Genomic DNA, 14607 nt, shown 5'->3' with positions numbered 1-14607 from the left:
CCCCCCCCCCCCCCCCCCCCTTCCTTCTGGTCCACTCCGCCAGCCCAGTGACTCGGGTTTACTGGTAGCTACACCTCTCTGTCTTCGAGCTGCCGCCGGGGGGAAGTTCATTTTTCCTGTCAAACTCTACTACCTCAGCTGGCGCCTATAGGTCGCGCTGTCTGTCTCGTGGCTGACTGCGTTCTAACTCCAAGCTTCCAAAGCTCTTCGTGTACTTTCACACTACGACAGAGGATTGCAGGTTGTTTCCCCCCACAGTTTTAGGTTATCACTCAGGCACTTTTAATAGGACACAAACATTCACAGGAGCAGCTGATTTACAAACACACCAGGTCTAAATATGAGGTTTGTTAGTTCTTAACAGATAAATTAAATGAATGTTTTGTCCTATTGAACGCGCCCGGTGTTGAGCAACATTCCCACTCGCCTCCTGTGTTGTACAACTTGATACATTCGCCTCTTTACATTCTCTTGGCCAATATTTAAATCTGTTTTCTTTTTCCTGCCTTGTTACACTCAAATATTTTCAAATATGTCTTTTTTTTTTTTTTTACCTTTTTTGTTACAGAGCTTTTCTTTGGCTCATAAAAAAAAAAAGTCAGTCTTTGCTGCTGTTACTGTACAATACATTAGTTACCTCGTGTGTATATATATATTTTGGGCTCATCTCGCTAAGGAACATTGTGCTAAAATGTTCCATCAAATAGTCACAATGAAACGGTTCTTAATATGATACTCTACTTGAATTCTGACACATTTGTTTTCCTCATGAGTAAATTACAACATGAGAATGTGTTCTCATCGTTTTGAGGGTCGTACACAGATGATGCATTCTCTGCATGCGGTTTGTGTAGCATTCACGTGCTTCGTAAAGCTACAGTACCTTCAATATATGTGACCTGCACCACTTACATTGAGGTGAAGTTATATCATCCGTCAGCAGAGTTGGTGAAATATATTTATTGATTCATACGAGGGGACTCGTTTTAAACTCGTTTAAACCGGTTTTATTTTGAATTCCCGTCCGTTACTGAGCACTGGGGCTAATCTCATGACACATACGGCCTATACTGGGAGAGAGACTTTATATTAATCTATATTCATTAACCTCATTCCAGCACATATTTATGCAATATGATGTGAATATATTTTTCTTGTGAAAATGTTTTTTGGGGTTATTGTGTGACCTACCATCAGTGGTATGAAATTGTTTTAATGTTTAAATTAGAGGCCGTGTCTGGATATCCCTTGTTTAATGTCCTGCCTGTACGGTTTACTTCCAGCTTTTCTCGACTCCACTGCTCCACATGCAAACATTTACAGTGTCAATAAGCAGTTTCTGAAATATTCTTCAAGGAATACCAGAGACAAGGACAAGTCCCGGTTCTGTTTGAGTCACTCCTAGACGAGAGTCCATCTGCTGTTTGTCGCGTCAAATGAAAAGAAAGGAGGGTTTTGTTTTGTTTTGGTTACATCCTCGGAGGCTTTTCTAGGAGTGCATCAAACCTCTATGCAACAGATGTTATTTATTCAAAGGATATTAATTTACTTTTCACTGAAACTATGCAGAATGCGACTTTAATTTAAACGGACTTCAATGCAAAGAGTTTCGCTTCTCAGGCAATTTAACTCAGTGAGAGGGCTCCGAGCCTATGGCGACACCCTGGTCCATAAGAATCGCATCAAACGATGTGATAGCAACCACTTGTGTGACTTTCCCCCAGAGACGCTTTGTTTTTAGATGTGTTTTCTCTTCCTAGTTCAGCACAGGGTCTCTCACTGCCATCCTATTCATGACATCCTGTAACGAGGGCGGATCAGTGTTCTCGACAGAGGCTTCAGGGGTCCTTTATTTCTCTCTTCTCTCAGACTACGAATACTGGGTATTCTCAGAGGTTGCTCTTTGAAATTGCTGTGATCACCTTTTGTCCTCCAGTGGACCAATGTGACAGAAAAACTGCGGCGCCTTTGGTCTTGACGTACTATTGCAAAAGGAAAGTCCTCTGAGCTCTGAAGTGATGCTGGTCTTTTACGAGCAGCACCTTCGGTGCATAGGTTAGGTAAGCACTGCATGTCGTGAAACTGCACTCGTCCTAGAATGGTTCAATACGAGCTTGTGTTCTACTGTTAGTTTATGCCTGCCTGTTTTTTACAGTTTAATCAAAAGACAAAAAAATTTAAAAAGAGAAAAGAAAATTGGCCTTTTCTATTTGAATTCTATCAGGATTTCCTCTCAATGTCCATGTTTACAAAACAAATCTCTCTGATCAAGGCCAAATGAATGAGCTAAACTGCTAATGAGAACATTCATGCTTGCTGCGATATCAATGCATTGTGTAGGAGGATGGCCTCCCCAAGGTGCCGTCCTCTGTTACTGGGTGAACAGATGTACAGACCGTGATGAAACCTGGTAAAGAATGTGCAAATAAACGTTGACTTTACTACAGTGGCAGTGTCCCGAGTCACTTCCCTCCCTCCTGTGTTTTATACACACAAGTACACATTTCTAACTGTGAGGTCTTCTTTTCAAATGTCGGGTGTGTTCTTTATACCTCTGTTCCACTGGATTAAAAATGAATACAGAAATATTTTTAGCAAATAATAGCCATACAAATGTAAAAACGTTTAAGAAACTGAACACCTCATTGTGAAACGAAGCGCTTAGTATTGTTGAAAATTAAAAGCCACGGATTTTACAGCATTCAAATACTTATTTTTACTTTCAATTTCACTGATGGACATTTTGACGTGTCAAGTAATGCAATTTAAAAAAAAAACAGGGTTCATAAATTAAAGTCCTTACTATTTTTTTATTTAATAAATAAGTAATTTTGGTGTCAGGTACATGATCTTATAAAAGTTTTAAGCTACTTGATTTGTTTTTTACTTGAATATTGAGATCAGAATGCGGCTAATTGATTTAAACGACTATGTACTTTTGAGTTTTGTATAGTTTCACTTTCTATCTGAATTTGTGAAACCTAAAAACGTCATTTTAAATTCAAACCGCATGAATTCATGTAAAGTTCATACTTCATTCCTATCTACTCGGTGGCATTTCAATCTCAGTAGTGGTTGCATGTTGGTACTTATTCAGTTGCTTATAAAACACTCATGATGTATATTATTGGCTTCCATAGATTTATACCACCGTGTTTACCAGTTATACTTCCTAGTCACTGTAGAGATCAAGTACTGACGTTCAATCATATGTATACATAAACTACATAGTGTGTAAAGGAGTTACATTAGCTCCCCCATAACAGCTGCAGCACTTCAATTATTGTATATTAATGCACCAGTGACAAACTATTGTACATTCTTTACTCTGTTGCTACTTTCACTTTAGTAAAAGTCGACCTCAAAACCCTAAATCACTATAAATGCCACTTAAGAGAAAAAAACTCAAATGCAACTAAAGAAACAGCACACAAGTTGGATAATAGTTTATATTATATATATAATATATATATATATTATATTGTGTTTACTTAACAAACATGATAAATGCAATGTCTCCAAGTTAGCTGTAACAATAAAAATACAATATCTTTGTGTCCTTAAAGTACATAGAATTAAAACAGCAAAACGAAAAAAAAAAACAGAAAACCACCCTAAGTAGTTCACAGAGAGGTACAAATATACAGTACAAATCTATTTTATTCAAAACCAGTACAAATAAAAACGCAACAAAATAGAGATATTAATGCTTTGTTAAAGTCAGGTAGGTGTGGGGTATTTCTAAGGGAGCACTTTCGGTCGACAACTAAGGCTTCTGATAAAGATCAATACATATTGGTACGGCCATACGATATTAAAACTCACTATACAAAGTTCATACAACCTGGATTATACTTGAGGATTGAATGTTACGTTTACATCGTTGCATATATTTTGCAGATTTAGGCATTAAAAAAAAAAGGCTGTTTTTTTTGTGTTTGTTTTTCAATAGTTGCGCGTCACATGAAAAGCAGCGTCACCTTGTGGCAATGAAAGTATGTCAAATCTGAAAATACAGACTTCTTTAAAACTTTGAACCGTTTTCATTCTCCTGATTTAACTGGACGTCAGTGACACCAAAATCATCTAAATTCACCTTTTGCAGTTCAATGCGAGATCAAACAGGAAGTAGTTCACACGGGGAGTAGAAACCCCCACTGCCAACATCACAAAACATAATAAACCATTACATTACCACCAGTGGAAAGCTATCTGATTAACGCAGCCCGTCTGTCTCCATTTATTCACCTAGATTCAGCTGTCCAGAGACTGTGAGACTAAGCACAGGACACCAAACACGCTCCATTAATTCTAGGGGATAAAAAACTACTGATCTTGTGCAACAATAAAAAAAAAAAAAGTGTGTGTGTTTGTATGGAAATAATGGATTGCCCCCGTTGCAGACACTCTTCTCATAGTCTTGATAAGAGTGCAGAAAAGTGTTTTCCATTTACTCCACTTGCGCACAATGAAAAAACAGGAATTAAAAAGGCAAGTATGACAGAAAAAGAGTGTTAAATATGTAACGGAATAGTTCATGAGAAAAGAAAAGAAAATACAAAACACCACACAAAGTTGCAGATCTCATGGTTGAAGCGTCTGGGGCCGGAGAGAATTCCCCGTCACCCCATTTGAGAAATATGAAGATGAATTTCTGCTCACAGGCGTGACAAGAGTGTCAAAGCTCAACGTTTGTGATTTGCTCTTGAACAGCCCGAGAAGGGAACACGAGTCCAACAGAAGCATTTCCATTGTTCCAACTTCACACATTGAACAAAGCAGAGTTTAAGGCATTATCAACAAGCATCATCAAGGCTATCTATACAAAAAAAAAAAAAAAAAAAAGAATACAGCTATCTACAGAAACACACACCCATGATTCTGTGTGCTTTACATTTTGGAACTCTTCAATTTACCAACAGTTCTAAGCTCAAAACACTGTAAAAAGGAGGGAATTTAGTGCAATTACTTACAGCAACAGACTATCAGTGATGTGAATAAAATTCATCGGACATCTTGGTAGTAGAAGTCGAGCATCCCTGCTTAACATGGCACACACACGCGCTGCTCAAAGCAGGAACCAAAACAAAACACAAGGCTCATGGCAGTGCAGTCTCGCTGTGAGAGTCAACAGGAGGTCGAGTCTCAGGTGGCACCGCTCGCACCATTTAAATCTCGTCAAACGCATCTCGACTTAAGATGCGATCGTGCCAAAAAATAATGCTGGACAAACGCATGAAAGTTGAAGCGATACTCGTCTTCGAGTAGTTTGGCTCCGACCGTGTGGCAACGCGAGAAGATAAAAGTCGAGTCAGCGGTGTGCTATACCAGGGAAAATGGGGACAGCCGAGCAACACAAATAGAAAATAGCAAAGCAGAAATACTGGTTTGTATTCTTATAAAAAGGTCATTCAAAGCCAAAAAAGAAAACCCTATAAGCAGTGTAAACGGACTGCATCATCCCAACCTGCTTCAGAGAGCTCTACTTAAGACGATGAAGGGTACAACAGAGGTTACTGCATAGAAAATGCCAACACTACATGAAATGTGTTCAGGAATTATGTATATTGCTTACAGCATGAAACTAACTCGATGTTGGTGAACTTCTGAAGGTGAGATGTGTGTGTTTGAAAAATGAAAGCGAAGCACTTTAATAAAAAGGATCGGTTCACATTCTCAATTCTATCTCAATACAATACGAACTCCATTTGCACACTGAAAGAGTTATTAGTCGTCGTGATCATTCCTCCCCGTCCATAGCGGCCATGAAGAGAAACCTTGAAAAGCGTTAGGAAGGAGTCTTTGTCCAGCCAGTGTGGACAGGAGGGATGATTACAGCAACCCAATAACTCTTTATGGGCGTATGAGAATGACCTGTAAGAATATGAAGCGATCCTTTGAAGCTGCTCTTCATGACAGAACCAGAGGATACTCGTCCTCTCTGCTCACAGAGGTCCGGGCTGCGTCCTCCGAGGACAGATTTTAAACATTCCAGTGTCTGGGGGGGGCCGCTGGACAGCACCAGCACATTAGTCAGACACAAAAACCATGTACCGGATTCTTCTGTCTGAGCACGTCCAACGAGAGGAGATATAACAGGCAATGCAGGAAATATTCAAAACATATCAAATGTTTTGCCAGAGGTAAGTCCCAAGATCAATGACGGGAAAGAAAAGCTGTGTGCGATTAACACTTTGAAATTGGAATGTGTGCATGAGGAACGCCGTCTGATCATTAAACTCTAAATGATTTTATGTGTGGTCTAATTGCACTTATTTTAAATTTAACCCGTGTTGGGTTGTTTTTTTTTCTCAGTGACAAAGATATAAATCTGTCAGAAGGAGGAAACTGCAGCATTCATCTTGGCTAATTTGTAAACAGGGTTAAAAATGAAAGTCAGTTTTTTCTTTTTTTTTTATCTCTCTCACCGCAAAAACATAAACAATACTTCAAACATATTCCCTTCATAAAAAAAAAAAAACATCTACTGTACTGTGATTCCTATTAACAAGGTCAGTGTGAAATCAATGAGTGATATTTTCTATGTGCAAGACAATCATCAGATACTAAAGGATACAAAAGCAAAGGACTGGATACGTTCAGAACAGAAAGACAGAAGATAACGATCACAACGTAATTAGAGTCAAGCCTTTCTTGGAGATGCACTTGAGTAAAGACATAAAAACACTCCATCAGTGAGACGGAGAACCAAAAGAGAAGCAGTTTCATCTACAATGACTTCTTGAGGAATTTGTCACGCATTGCTTTGTGTAGAAATACTGAAGAGTAGATTGAAAATGAACACCAGGATAGTGCATCAAGGTCGGTGTTAAGAGAGGGTCAGATGTCCCGCCTCGGATGGACAGAAGGGGGGGGGGGGGGTGTACAGCCGCGTGCTGTCAAAAGAACTATTGCTTTACTTTGGTAAGTGAGCAAAGAGTAACTATGACAAAGATAAAAACCTCGTTGACTCACTACCCCTCCATTCTCCTCTGGTTTCAGGCTGAACAGGCCCGCAGCCAGTCATGTGACAGGGTGGTGTCTCATTCCCACAGGTGCCTCCTCCTCCGTTAATTACTTTGTTTAAAAAGTGCATTAAAAGTCACCCATCTGGTCTGGAAAGCTTAGAGGTATAGTGAGGAGGAGGGAGGGTGTCGCTCAGAATGTGAAGTGAGAAACAGTTAAAACACAGAGTGATGGATACTTTCACCGATGGTACTGGAATGCACGATATCTCTAGTTATCAAAGAGAATAAAGCATTAGTCAAAACACACTTACACGTTAAGGCCCTAAACAAGAGGGTATGAGCAGAGTTTTGTTTTGAGTGGACACTGATTGATGAACAGACATACTGATTGACTTATCACTATTTCGATTGTAAGACGAGTGCAACGTGCCACACTTGGCCTGAGAGAGGATCCCATTCATTGCAGAGCGGCCTTCTGAAAAGGGAGGAGGAGAGAGAGAGAGCGCATCTCTGCTGACAGCAGAGGTTTTAGACTCCTGCAGGAGAAGCATAATGTAACATACACTGACAAGTTAGCGTCAACAGTGCCGACATCAGCGCAGGAGCTGCCGATGTCAGCAACTCCTCTCGTTTTTTTTTGGGTAAATGCTTTTGAAGGAAACGGGATCTTAGGAATGGAGGAGAGAAAGGATCAATGGCTGGGATCTTTTTTTAAATAGATCAGAACCTGCAGAGTTGGTAGCTTCGCTGTGCTACAAACATTCCTCGTAAGTCCTCGGTCTTCCAGAGACGGTTTGGTCAAAAAGGAAGCAAGAGTGTTCTGAATGCGATGGTAACCTCCAAGCATGGGTTATGAGGAAGTGATGACAAAAAAGACGGAGGGAGGAAGAGGACTGCAGTGTGCAAGGACTGTGGGAGGCATTTCATCCGCTACATACTTTCTACTCAGCTTGTGATGTCTCTGCTGGACCTCAGCTGGCTGGGAAACCACAGGCGCGTATCCTTTGGCTGAGTGACAACCGGACCTTCTCACCAGAGACCTTGTATTGTATATTTTAGGTGTGCAAAATCTCAAACATTCTGAGGCTACATTCGCACTCTTTTTTTTCCCTCTTTCTCTCCTTGTCAGACTCACTCGTGGCAGTCTCCTCTATAGCTGCTACCAAATGTGATGCTACTTCCCTGCGTTAGAGCGCCCCTCAATGGACAGTTTGACCTCCTGGGGGATGAAAGAGGGCCTCGTGTGGCCGGTGGTGCTTATTTGAGGGCGTGGCCCCTCGTCTCCCTTCATACTGTATCTTTGGAGGCCAGGTGAGGACCAGCGCCTCTGAGACGCACCTAGCGCAGCCTGCATCGCTCCCATCCCTGCCCCTGCAAAAGCAGAGCCCTCTGTGTGCAAGTGGTAGCTGCTCTGGCTCCTCGGATGCTCTGCTGAGGTCCTACTTATTCTGATGGGCGACTCAGAGTGCCCGACAACCCCAAAATGTGTGGTTTCCTCCTTATCTACCACATCTTGTTCCCCATCCCTCTGTCTTTCTCTGTGAATGCGGTCTGGCCTGAAATGAGACGGAGGCCTTGATTGTTGGGGGGCCGGAGGGCCCATGAGCTGGTGACTTGATGTGGCGTTGGTTTTGCTCAAAGCCCTGGACAGGTTCTGCTGTTTCTGTTGCTGCTGTGAATGATGGTGCTGGGGCTGTTTCTGCTGCTGAAGCTGCTGCTGCAGGGTGATGGACACGCACACGTCTCCTACTTGCAGATGATGGCAGGCCAGGCCGTAAAGCTGGGCCGTGCGCTCGGGGTTGCAGGACGACCAGCCTTGCCCAAACACAAAAAACGGGTGCTCCGGGGGAACGTCGATGGTCACTTTGCTCTGCTGCTCCCCCACGGTGAAGTGAAGCGACACAAGACCCGGTCTCTGCTGGCTGGCACGGATGTCCACTACCATGCTGGAATCAATCTTGAGCCCCCCACTCACCTCGGCGCTCCGCACAAAGTCCTGAGTCTGGAGGTCCTCCACACGCTTCAGTTCCCCAGTAGCCAGCTGGATGATGGCTCCCTTCATGAAGTGTGACGGGTTGGAGGGAGCCGAGGCCGGAGCGAGGCTTTGCGCTAAGGCCTGAGCCACATCTGCTGCAGGCTGGACAGGAGGCTGCTGGGGCAGCTGCTGCTGAGCTGTGGTCAGCTCTGCCCTTTCAAGGAGGCACACTCTGGCTGAAGAATCGGAGGCTTTAAAGCTTGCGTTAGGGGAGGCCATGGTGGTAAACGCGTGGCTGGCTGAGGCATCATTAGCCTGTCCTAGGTAGTGTTGCTGTGGCGGTTGGGGGTGATGCTGCAGGTGATACTCCAAGGGTATAAGAACGGGTTGCCCGTTGGCAAGCATGACAGCATGGCCTGGTTGTCCCGCTTGCTGCTGGAGTCCGGTCACTCTGGGATCATTGTAACTCACAGCCTGGGTCGTGTACGCAGTCCGCCCGGAGATCACACCCGTGCCCTCTCCATGGACATCTCTGGCTCTCTGTGCACCCTGAGAGAGGTTCAAGGGGGCAAAGGAGACCTCTTTTCGCACTCCACCATGGGAAGCCAAACGACCAACCACTTGCTGCACCTAAAAGTGGATTAAGGGAATTTAGTGTTAAACAGACAACTTGTAATTTTGCTGAAACACACTTCATTTAAAACTTACAATAAGAAATTCAAATGTTTTTCCACAGCAGCAGACAGAATTATGGCATGCGAGTATGAAACATCTGTGTGGCTCAGTAAACCCTGATTTAACCGATTCATTGAGGTACCGAGGGCTTCAATGAGCATCTCCATGCAACCAAAAATAGCGTAGCTTTGGCACAAAGTAGCAATTGTGGCTGTGAGTGATTGCACAATTACATACAGACCCACAGCACAAAGCAGAGTCTGTTAATAATAATGTAAGCAACCGAAATTTCTATAAAAATGTACTCGTATCATTATGCAAAGAAAAGGTGTGAGATATTAGTAAAAACTAATTTCTCATTATGTTGAAGTATTCCCGTCTGTATAAATCTTATAAAAGATATTTTACTGCTTGATCAACATGAGGATTATTTTTAAAAGTGTTGCCTTTTGGTACATTTACATGCTTCTGTCACTGGTCTGCTGCTGAAAGTTGGAACTACGGGAACAGAGATTAACAGGAGTCATAAGTCACATTAGGAGTCGTTCGGTGCGTCTCACCTCCAGGTCGATGTCTGGAGTGCTGCGCTGGCCAGGTGAGCTTCTGTCTTCCAGCCTTCGGTTCAGCGAGCCTCTGTCTTGGCTGTACTCCTGGGCTACAAAGTTGGATGCGCCCTGCAGCAGACGTGCATTTCTGGCAGCGAAGGCCGAGTCGAGTACAAGCTCCCTAGCTCCCTGCTCTTTATCGCCTCCGTTCATCTCTGGTTCATTCTCCTGCTGGGCACTGTGGGGGTCTCTGGTGGCCCTGGCACCCTGAGGGTGATAGTAGACGGGCATCCCCCGAGAGCTGAGCTCTGTCGTGGGCAGGACTCCTACGTTACCGAGGTGCTGCTGGGCAGCTTGCTCTGAAGGCAGCATCAGCGGGACACCGCTGGATGCTGAAACTTTGGCAAAGGTATGAGCAGCGACCTGGGCCTGGGGAGGTGGGGACACAACACCTTCCTGTATGACGGATGGATAGGGAACAAGGTGGGACACAGCATGTTGCTGAGGAATAGTGCCTGGGGGAGAGATTAAGGATCCCGGGACAAAGCCAGGCGGTAGGGCATAAGGTACCGCTGCATAAGGGGAACTAACGAACTGGAGAGAGGAATGAGGGATCTGGGCATAACCGAGAGGAGGATAGGAAAGGCCTGGATGCTGCAGGAGAGAGGAGTGTACAGTGTAGGCTTGAGAGATGTGGCTTAACACTGGGTGGAGACTGGTAGGCGAGTAGGTAACAGATGGAAGAGCCACTTTGTAGAGCATACCGTACTGGTCAACTGGCACTGCTGGTATGCCATCAGAATTATCCACTCCATAATGAAGCCCCGGCTGAGCTCGCAGCCACTCTCCAGACGGGGCCCCTCCCTGAGTGTCACTGTTGGTTGCAGAGTTCTGGATAGAAACCACTTCATCTTCTCCAATACCACCACCACCACCACCACCACTACTACTACTACTACTACTGCCACCAGCCCCTCCTGCAGCCCCGACTCCTCCAGTAGTCCCTGCACCTCCACTGCTGTTGCTAACTAGGAGGTCCCTCTTCTTAGGAGGCAGGCACTCCTGGTTGCGCTCCTGAGCTGGTTTCATAGCAATCCTCTGACCAAGCAAGTGCCTTTACTGTACTGCACAGGAACTGAAACTTGCAAGCCAGTCGGCCCGCATAGGAACCAGATCTGAAATCACTGGGCTGACCTCGACTGCCAGTTCACCTAGAACAAAGAAGAAAAGTCAAAGCATCCGTTGGCACAACTCAAATCTTTTCTCAGGGTGCGTACTGCGCAGAAATGATTAATACACGTCAGATTAGATGAAGATTCTTTAGTTTCTGGTTGGAAATGACGGTGCTGCTACACTCGTAGCTGTAGAGACAGACATTGATGGAGAATGTTGTCATCAGTCTCTTTGACAGAGTGTATTTGAAAAATAAACCATTAGACTGGCCCAAGATGAACTTCACCAGCTCGAGATATACAAGGTGGTTGATTTTTCTCACCAGGGAAACTCATTCTGCAGGTGGAACATATTAGAACACTGAACTGTTCTGCTTTAGAATTATCTCAGTAAACCTGCTTACTGACCAGCACTAGATAGAAACCCCCCGTTTTATAAAAGTAGTTACAAGTCAGTTTTCTTCCAGTTACCGCTACACTTCACTTCGCACAAAGTTAACTATGTTTACCGTTAGCTAGCTCAGTGGCTGACTTAGCTAAAGTTAGCTAGCGACTTGGGAGTCATCATTTTCTAGGAAACACAGTAAAGTGACAGCATGACACGTTGTGCATCAACATTAATCGTAGATTCCGAGTTCAGATGATAGATAACGTTATACGAGGCATATTAGTTATCGCTATAATGCATCACTGGGCACCAGCCCAAAGGTTCCGGCTAGTTAGCTGCGCGGCTAACACAGCTACAACTAGCTAACGTTAACGTTAACTGACTCCAGTCCTGCTCGCAACCAACATGGCAACGCGCAGAAGGCCGATCAAAGAGGTCTCCACTTTGCATCGTTGTGTGGACGTACCTCCAAATGTCATCGCGAACACGCTGTTCTTCAAAAAAAGTTATGATGTGCGGAGGGACAATTGAAGAAATCAAGGCAGAGGAGTCGAGCCCATTTCGAAGGCCAGCAGAGAGGCGCTCACCAATGACGTCCCTACGTTTATTCAATTTCCTATTTTTTTTTTCTTCTCACGTACAAACGTCCAGCACGTACACCCAAGAGCAGACAGCAACATACGTTACGTTTTGCCCCCCTCCCTCCCTCCCTCCCTCCTAATACTACATCCAACTAATATTTGTACTGTAGTACTGTAGATATTTGTCAAATATAATACTCTCGATGCCATTTTAACAGAGACTCACGGGTCATGTGATTTTATCTCAGAAAGATATTTTAAAATAACTCACAATAGTGAACTTCACGAAAAAAATGCTCCGAGTTCATTTAAATGCATCAAATCTACATTGTGATAGTTGTATACAGTAGGGGGAGCTGGTGCCACGTGCACTGAAGAGGTGTTTGAATGAATCAGCCTCTTCAGCCTGAATTTGATAATTTGCTTGAAGAAAAAAAACACAAAAAGTGTAAACCTCGTGCTGATAGTAATAATAACTGATAGAGACGTATCCACAGTAGATGTGACCTAGCATTTCGTGTTTGTAGCCTACTTGTCTATGACCGTTTCATCTTTAAATAAATAAATAGCAGACTACAGACATGACAGGTCACTCTAGTTACACATAACCTTGGCTGGATTAGGCTGTTATAGGGAGCACATATTGACCCAAATTTCTACCATATTTCTATGCTGGATTCAGTTTTCTGTGTGTGAATTGCTCTGTGGTAGTATGATGGAAAAAAACAACTGAATTTAGCAATATGCACTATGTGAGTAAAACAAACTAAAATAACAACTCAAATGAACATGGGGAGCACAGGGAAGTTTGCCTGGTTGATAATCTATCTTTGAGACAAATACAAATCTTGACCATACCGTTAAAAGTGCATATGGTTAAAATCTTCACATCAATTTGACTTAATATTGGGTCAGCAGTGAGAGTGTATAAACAAGCTTGTTGAGACTGATGTGGAGATGTGTCCCATCGATGGCTCAGTCAACACTGGGAAGGTTAGCAGGGATTTAAGGTTTTAAATTCAAACCAGTAAAGTTGTCCAGTTGGCTTGAAAGGTGCACACATTCATTCAATTATGTATGCATGAAAGTATGAGGCTGTGAAAAAAAAAACACTTAATTTGTTTCGCTCACTCATTTCAGGAAGTCTATAAACTGAAAGGATTCACATTAGTCACAAAGACCCATAGAATGCAAGGCAACCTCCCAGAAGTTTAATAGCCACCTCAGAGATCTCTTGTAACACCACCAGTAGCAATTCCCTCCTTAGGATCTCTTCTTTTCTGTTATAATATTGCTTGCAATTTTGTAATCCAAATGTTCTTATTTCTTTCTGGTTTGAATCACAAAGCACACTGTAAATGTTTGTTAGTAAATTAGTGTAATTCGGTAGTAATTCTTAAGAGACCAACCAAAAACTAATGCGATGTGTGAGAGGCCATAGATAGATAGATAGACAGTGAATTCTTGAGACAGAATCCAGCGAAATAAAAGCCAGAACGCAAATTCATTTGAAAAATAATGTAATGATTAGTTACTGGTACACATTTGAGCCTTACTCTCGGTTAGTAAAAACAGCTTCAGTGCAGTACCACTGAAGTGAACTACATTTACAGAATAGATAAATCAACAGTTTTAGAAAACTAACAAGTCAACAGATTTAGAATATAGTTACAAAAATGGTCAATCTTCCCAAAAAAGGCACAGGGGATGTACAGCAGCACTTGCATCCCTCTTAGAGAACATTTGCATAACTGAATAAATACATCTGCTGCTCATCAATATCAAACTGTGCCACAGTGGAAGCACGGTCATCATGCAATTACAGCAGAGTGCAACATTGTGAATTAGTGGAAAAACACAGCATAAAAATATCTCTCCAGAAAATATAAAGACTAAAGGATAAAAGGTTATTTAGTACCATTAATCAAAAATATGAATTGGACATTTTCAAGCATATACAGTATTTATAATATTTGCCAAAATGATATTTAACAACCACTGTAAAACAAACTCTTATATAATGAGTAAAATGTGCAATTAAAGGCATTTGGGAGAGCAGGTTCTGCACTCACACTACACACATCGATATCAGAAATCACCTCAACGAGTTATTGCCAAAGAATCACGAGTTCATCTGAATATCATCGGATGGAAACTGCTCAATCAGATGTTGAGTCTGTCCAATAGTCTTATATTTTAAACAACAAAGGGCTTTGATGTTAAATGCTGTACGGTTATTTGACATGAGGATATCACACAGTGCTAGTTGCTCACCAATTGTAAAAAGTAAGAAAATGACCGAT

At 42.8% G+C, this 14607-nt stretch overlaps 1 protein-coding gene across 1 annotated transcript; it reads right to left on the bottom strand.

Annotated features, from left to right (window-relative positions):
• Window positions 1-7643: 7643 nt before the first annotated feature.
• On the bottom strand, window positions 7644-12309 carry atxn1l (ataxin 1-like). The gene is made up of 3 exons (XM_031846650.1): window positions 12190-12309; window positions 10179-11374; window positions 7644-9573 (listed from the first exon to the last, which is right to left on the bottom strand). Exons 2-3 carry the CDS (start codon window positions 11250-11252, stop codon window positions 8143-8145), a joined length of 2505 nt encoding a protein of 834 aa, XP_031702510.1. The 5' UTR covers window positions 11253-11374; window positions 12190-12309; the 3' UTR covers window positions 7644-8142.
• Between the last annotated feature and the right edge of the window lie 2298 nt (window positions 12310-14607).

The sequence above is a fragment of the Anarrhichthys ocellatus genome, unplaced genomic scaffold (genome assembly GCF_004355925.1).
Source record: "Anarrhichthys ocellatus isolate YVR2014 unplaced genomic scaffold, GSC_Weel_1.0 scaffold6, whole genome shotgun sequence".
Classification (NCBI taxonomy): domain Eukaryota; kingdom Metazoa; phylum Chordata; class Actinopteri; order Perciformes; family Anarhichadidae; genus Anarrhichthys; species Anarrhichthys ocellatus.
This window is presented reverse-complemented; position numbering and strand designations above follow the sequence as displayed.

What these genes read in the sequence shown, in the direction of transcription:
- atxn1l (XM_031846650.1), bottom strand. Translation starts at nt 11,252, where the DNA reads ATGAAACCAGCTCAGGAGCGCAACCAGGAGTGCCTGCCTCCTAAGAAG. An exon ending in CTCCAGACATCGACCTGGAG is followed by an intron (nt 9,574 to 10,178) that starts GTGAGACGCACC and finishes ATCCACTTTTAG; the next exon opens with GTGCAGCAAGTGGTTGGTCG.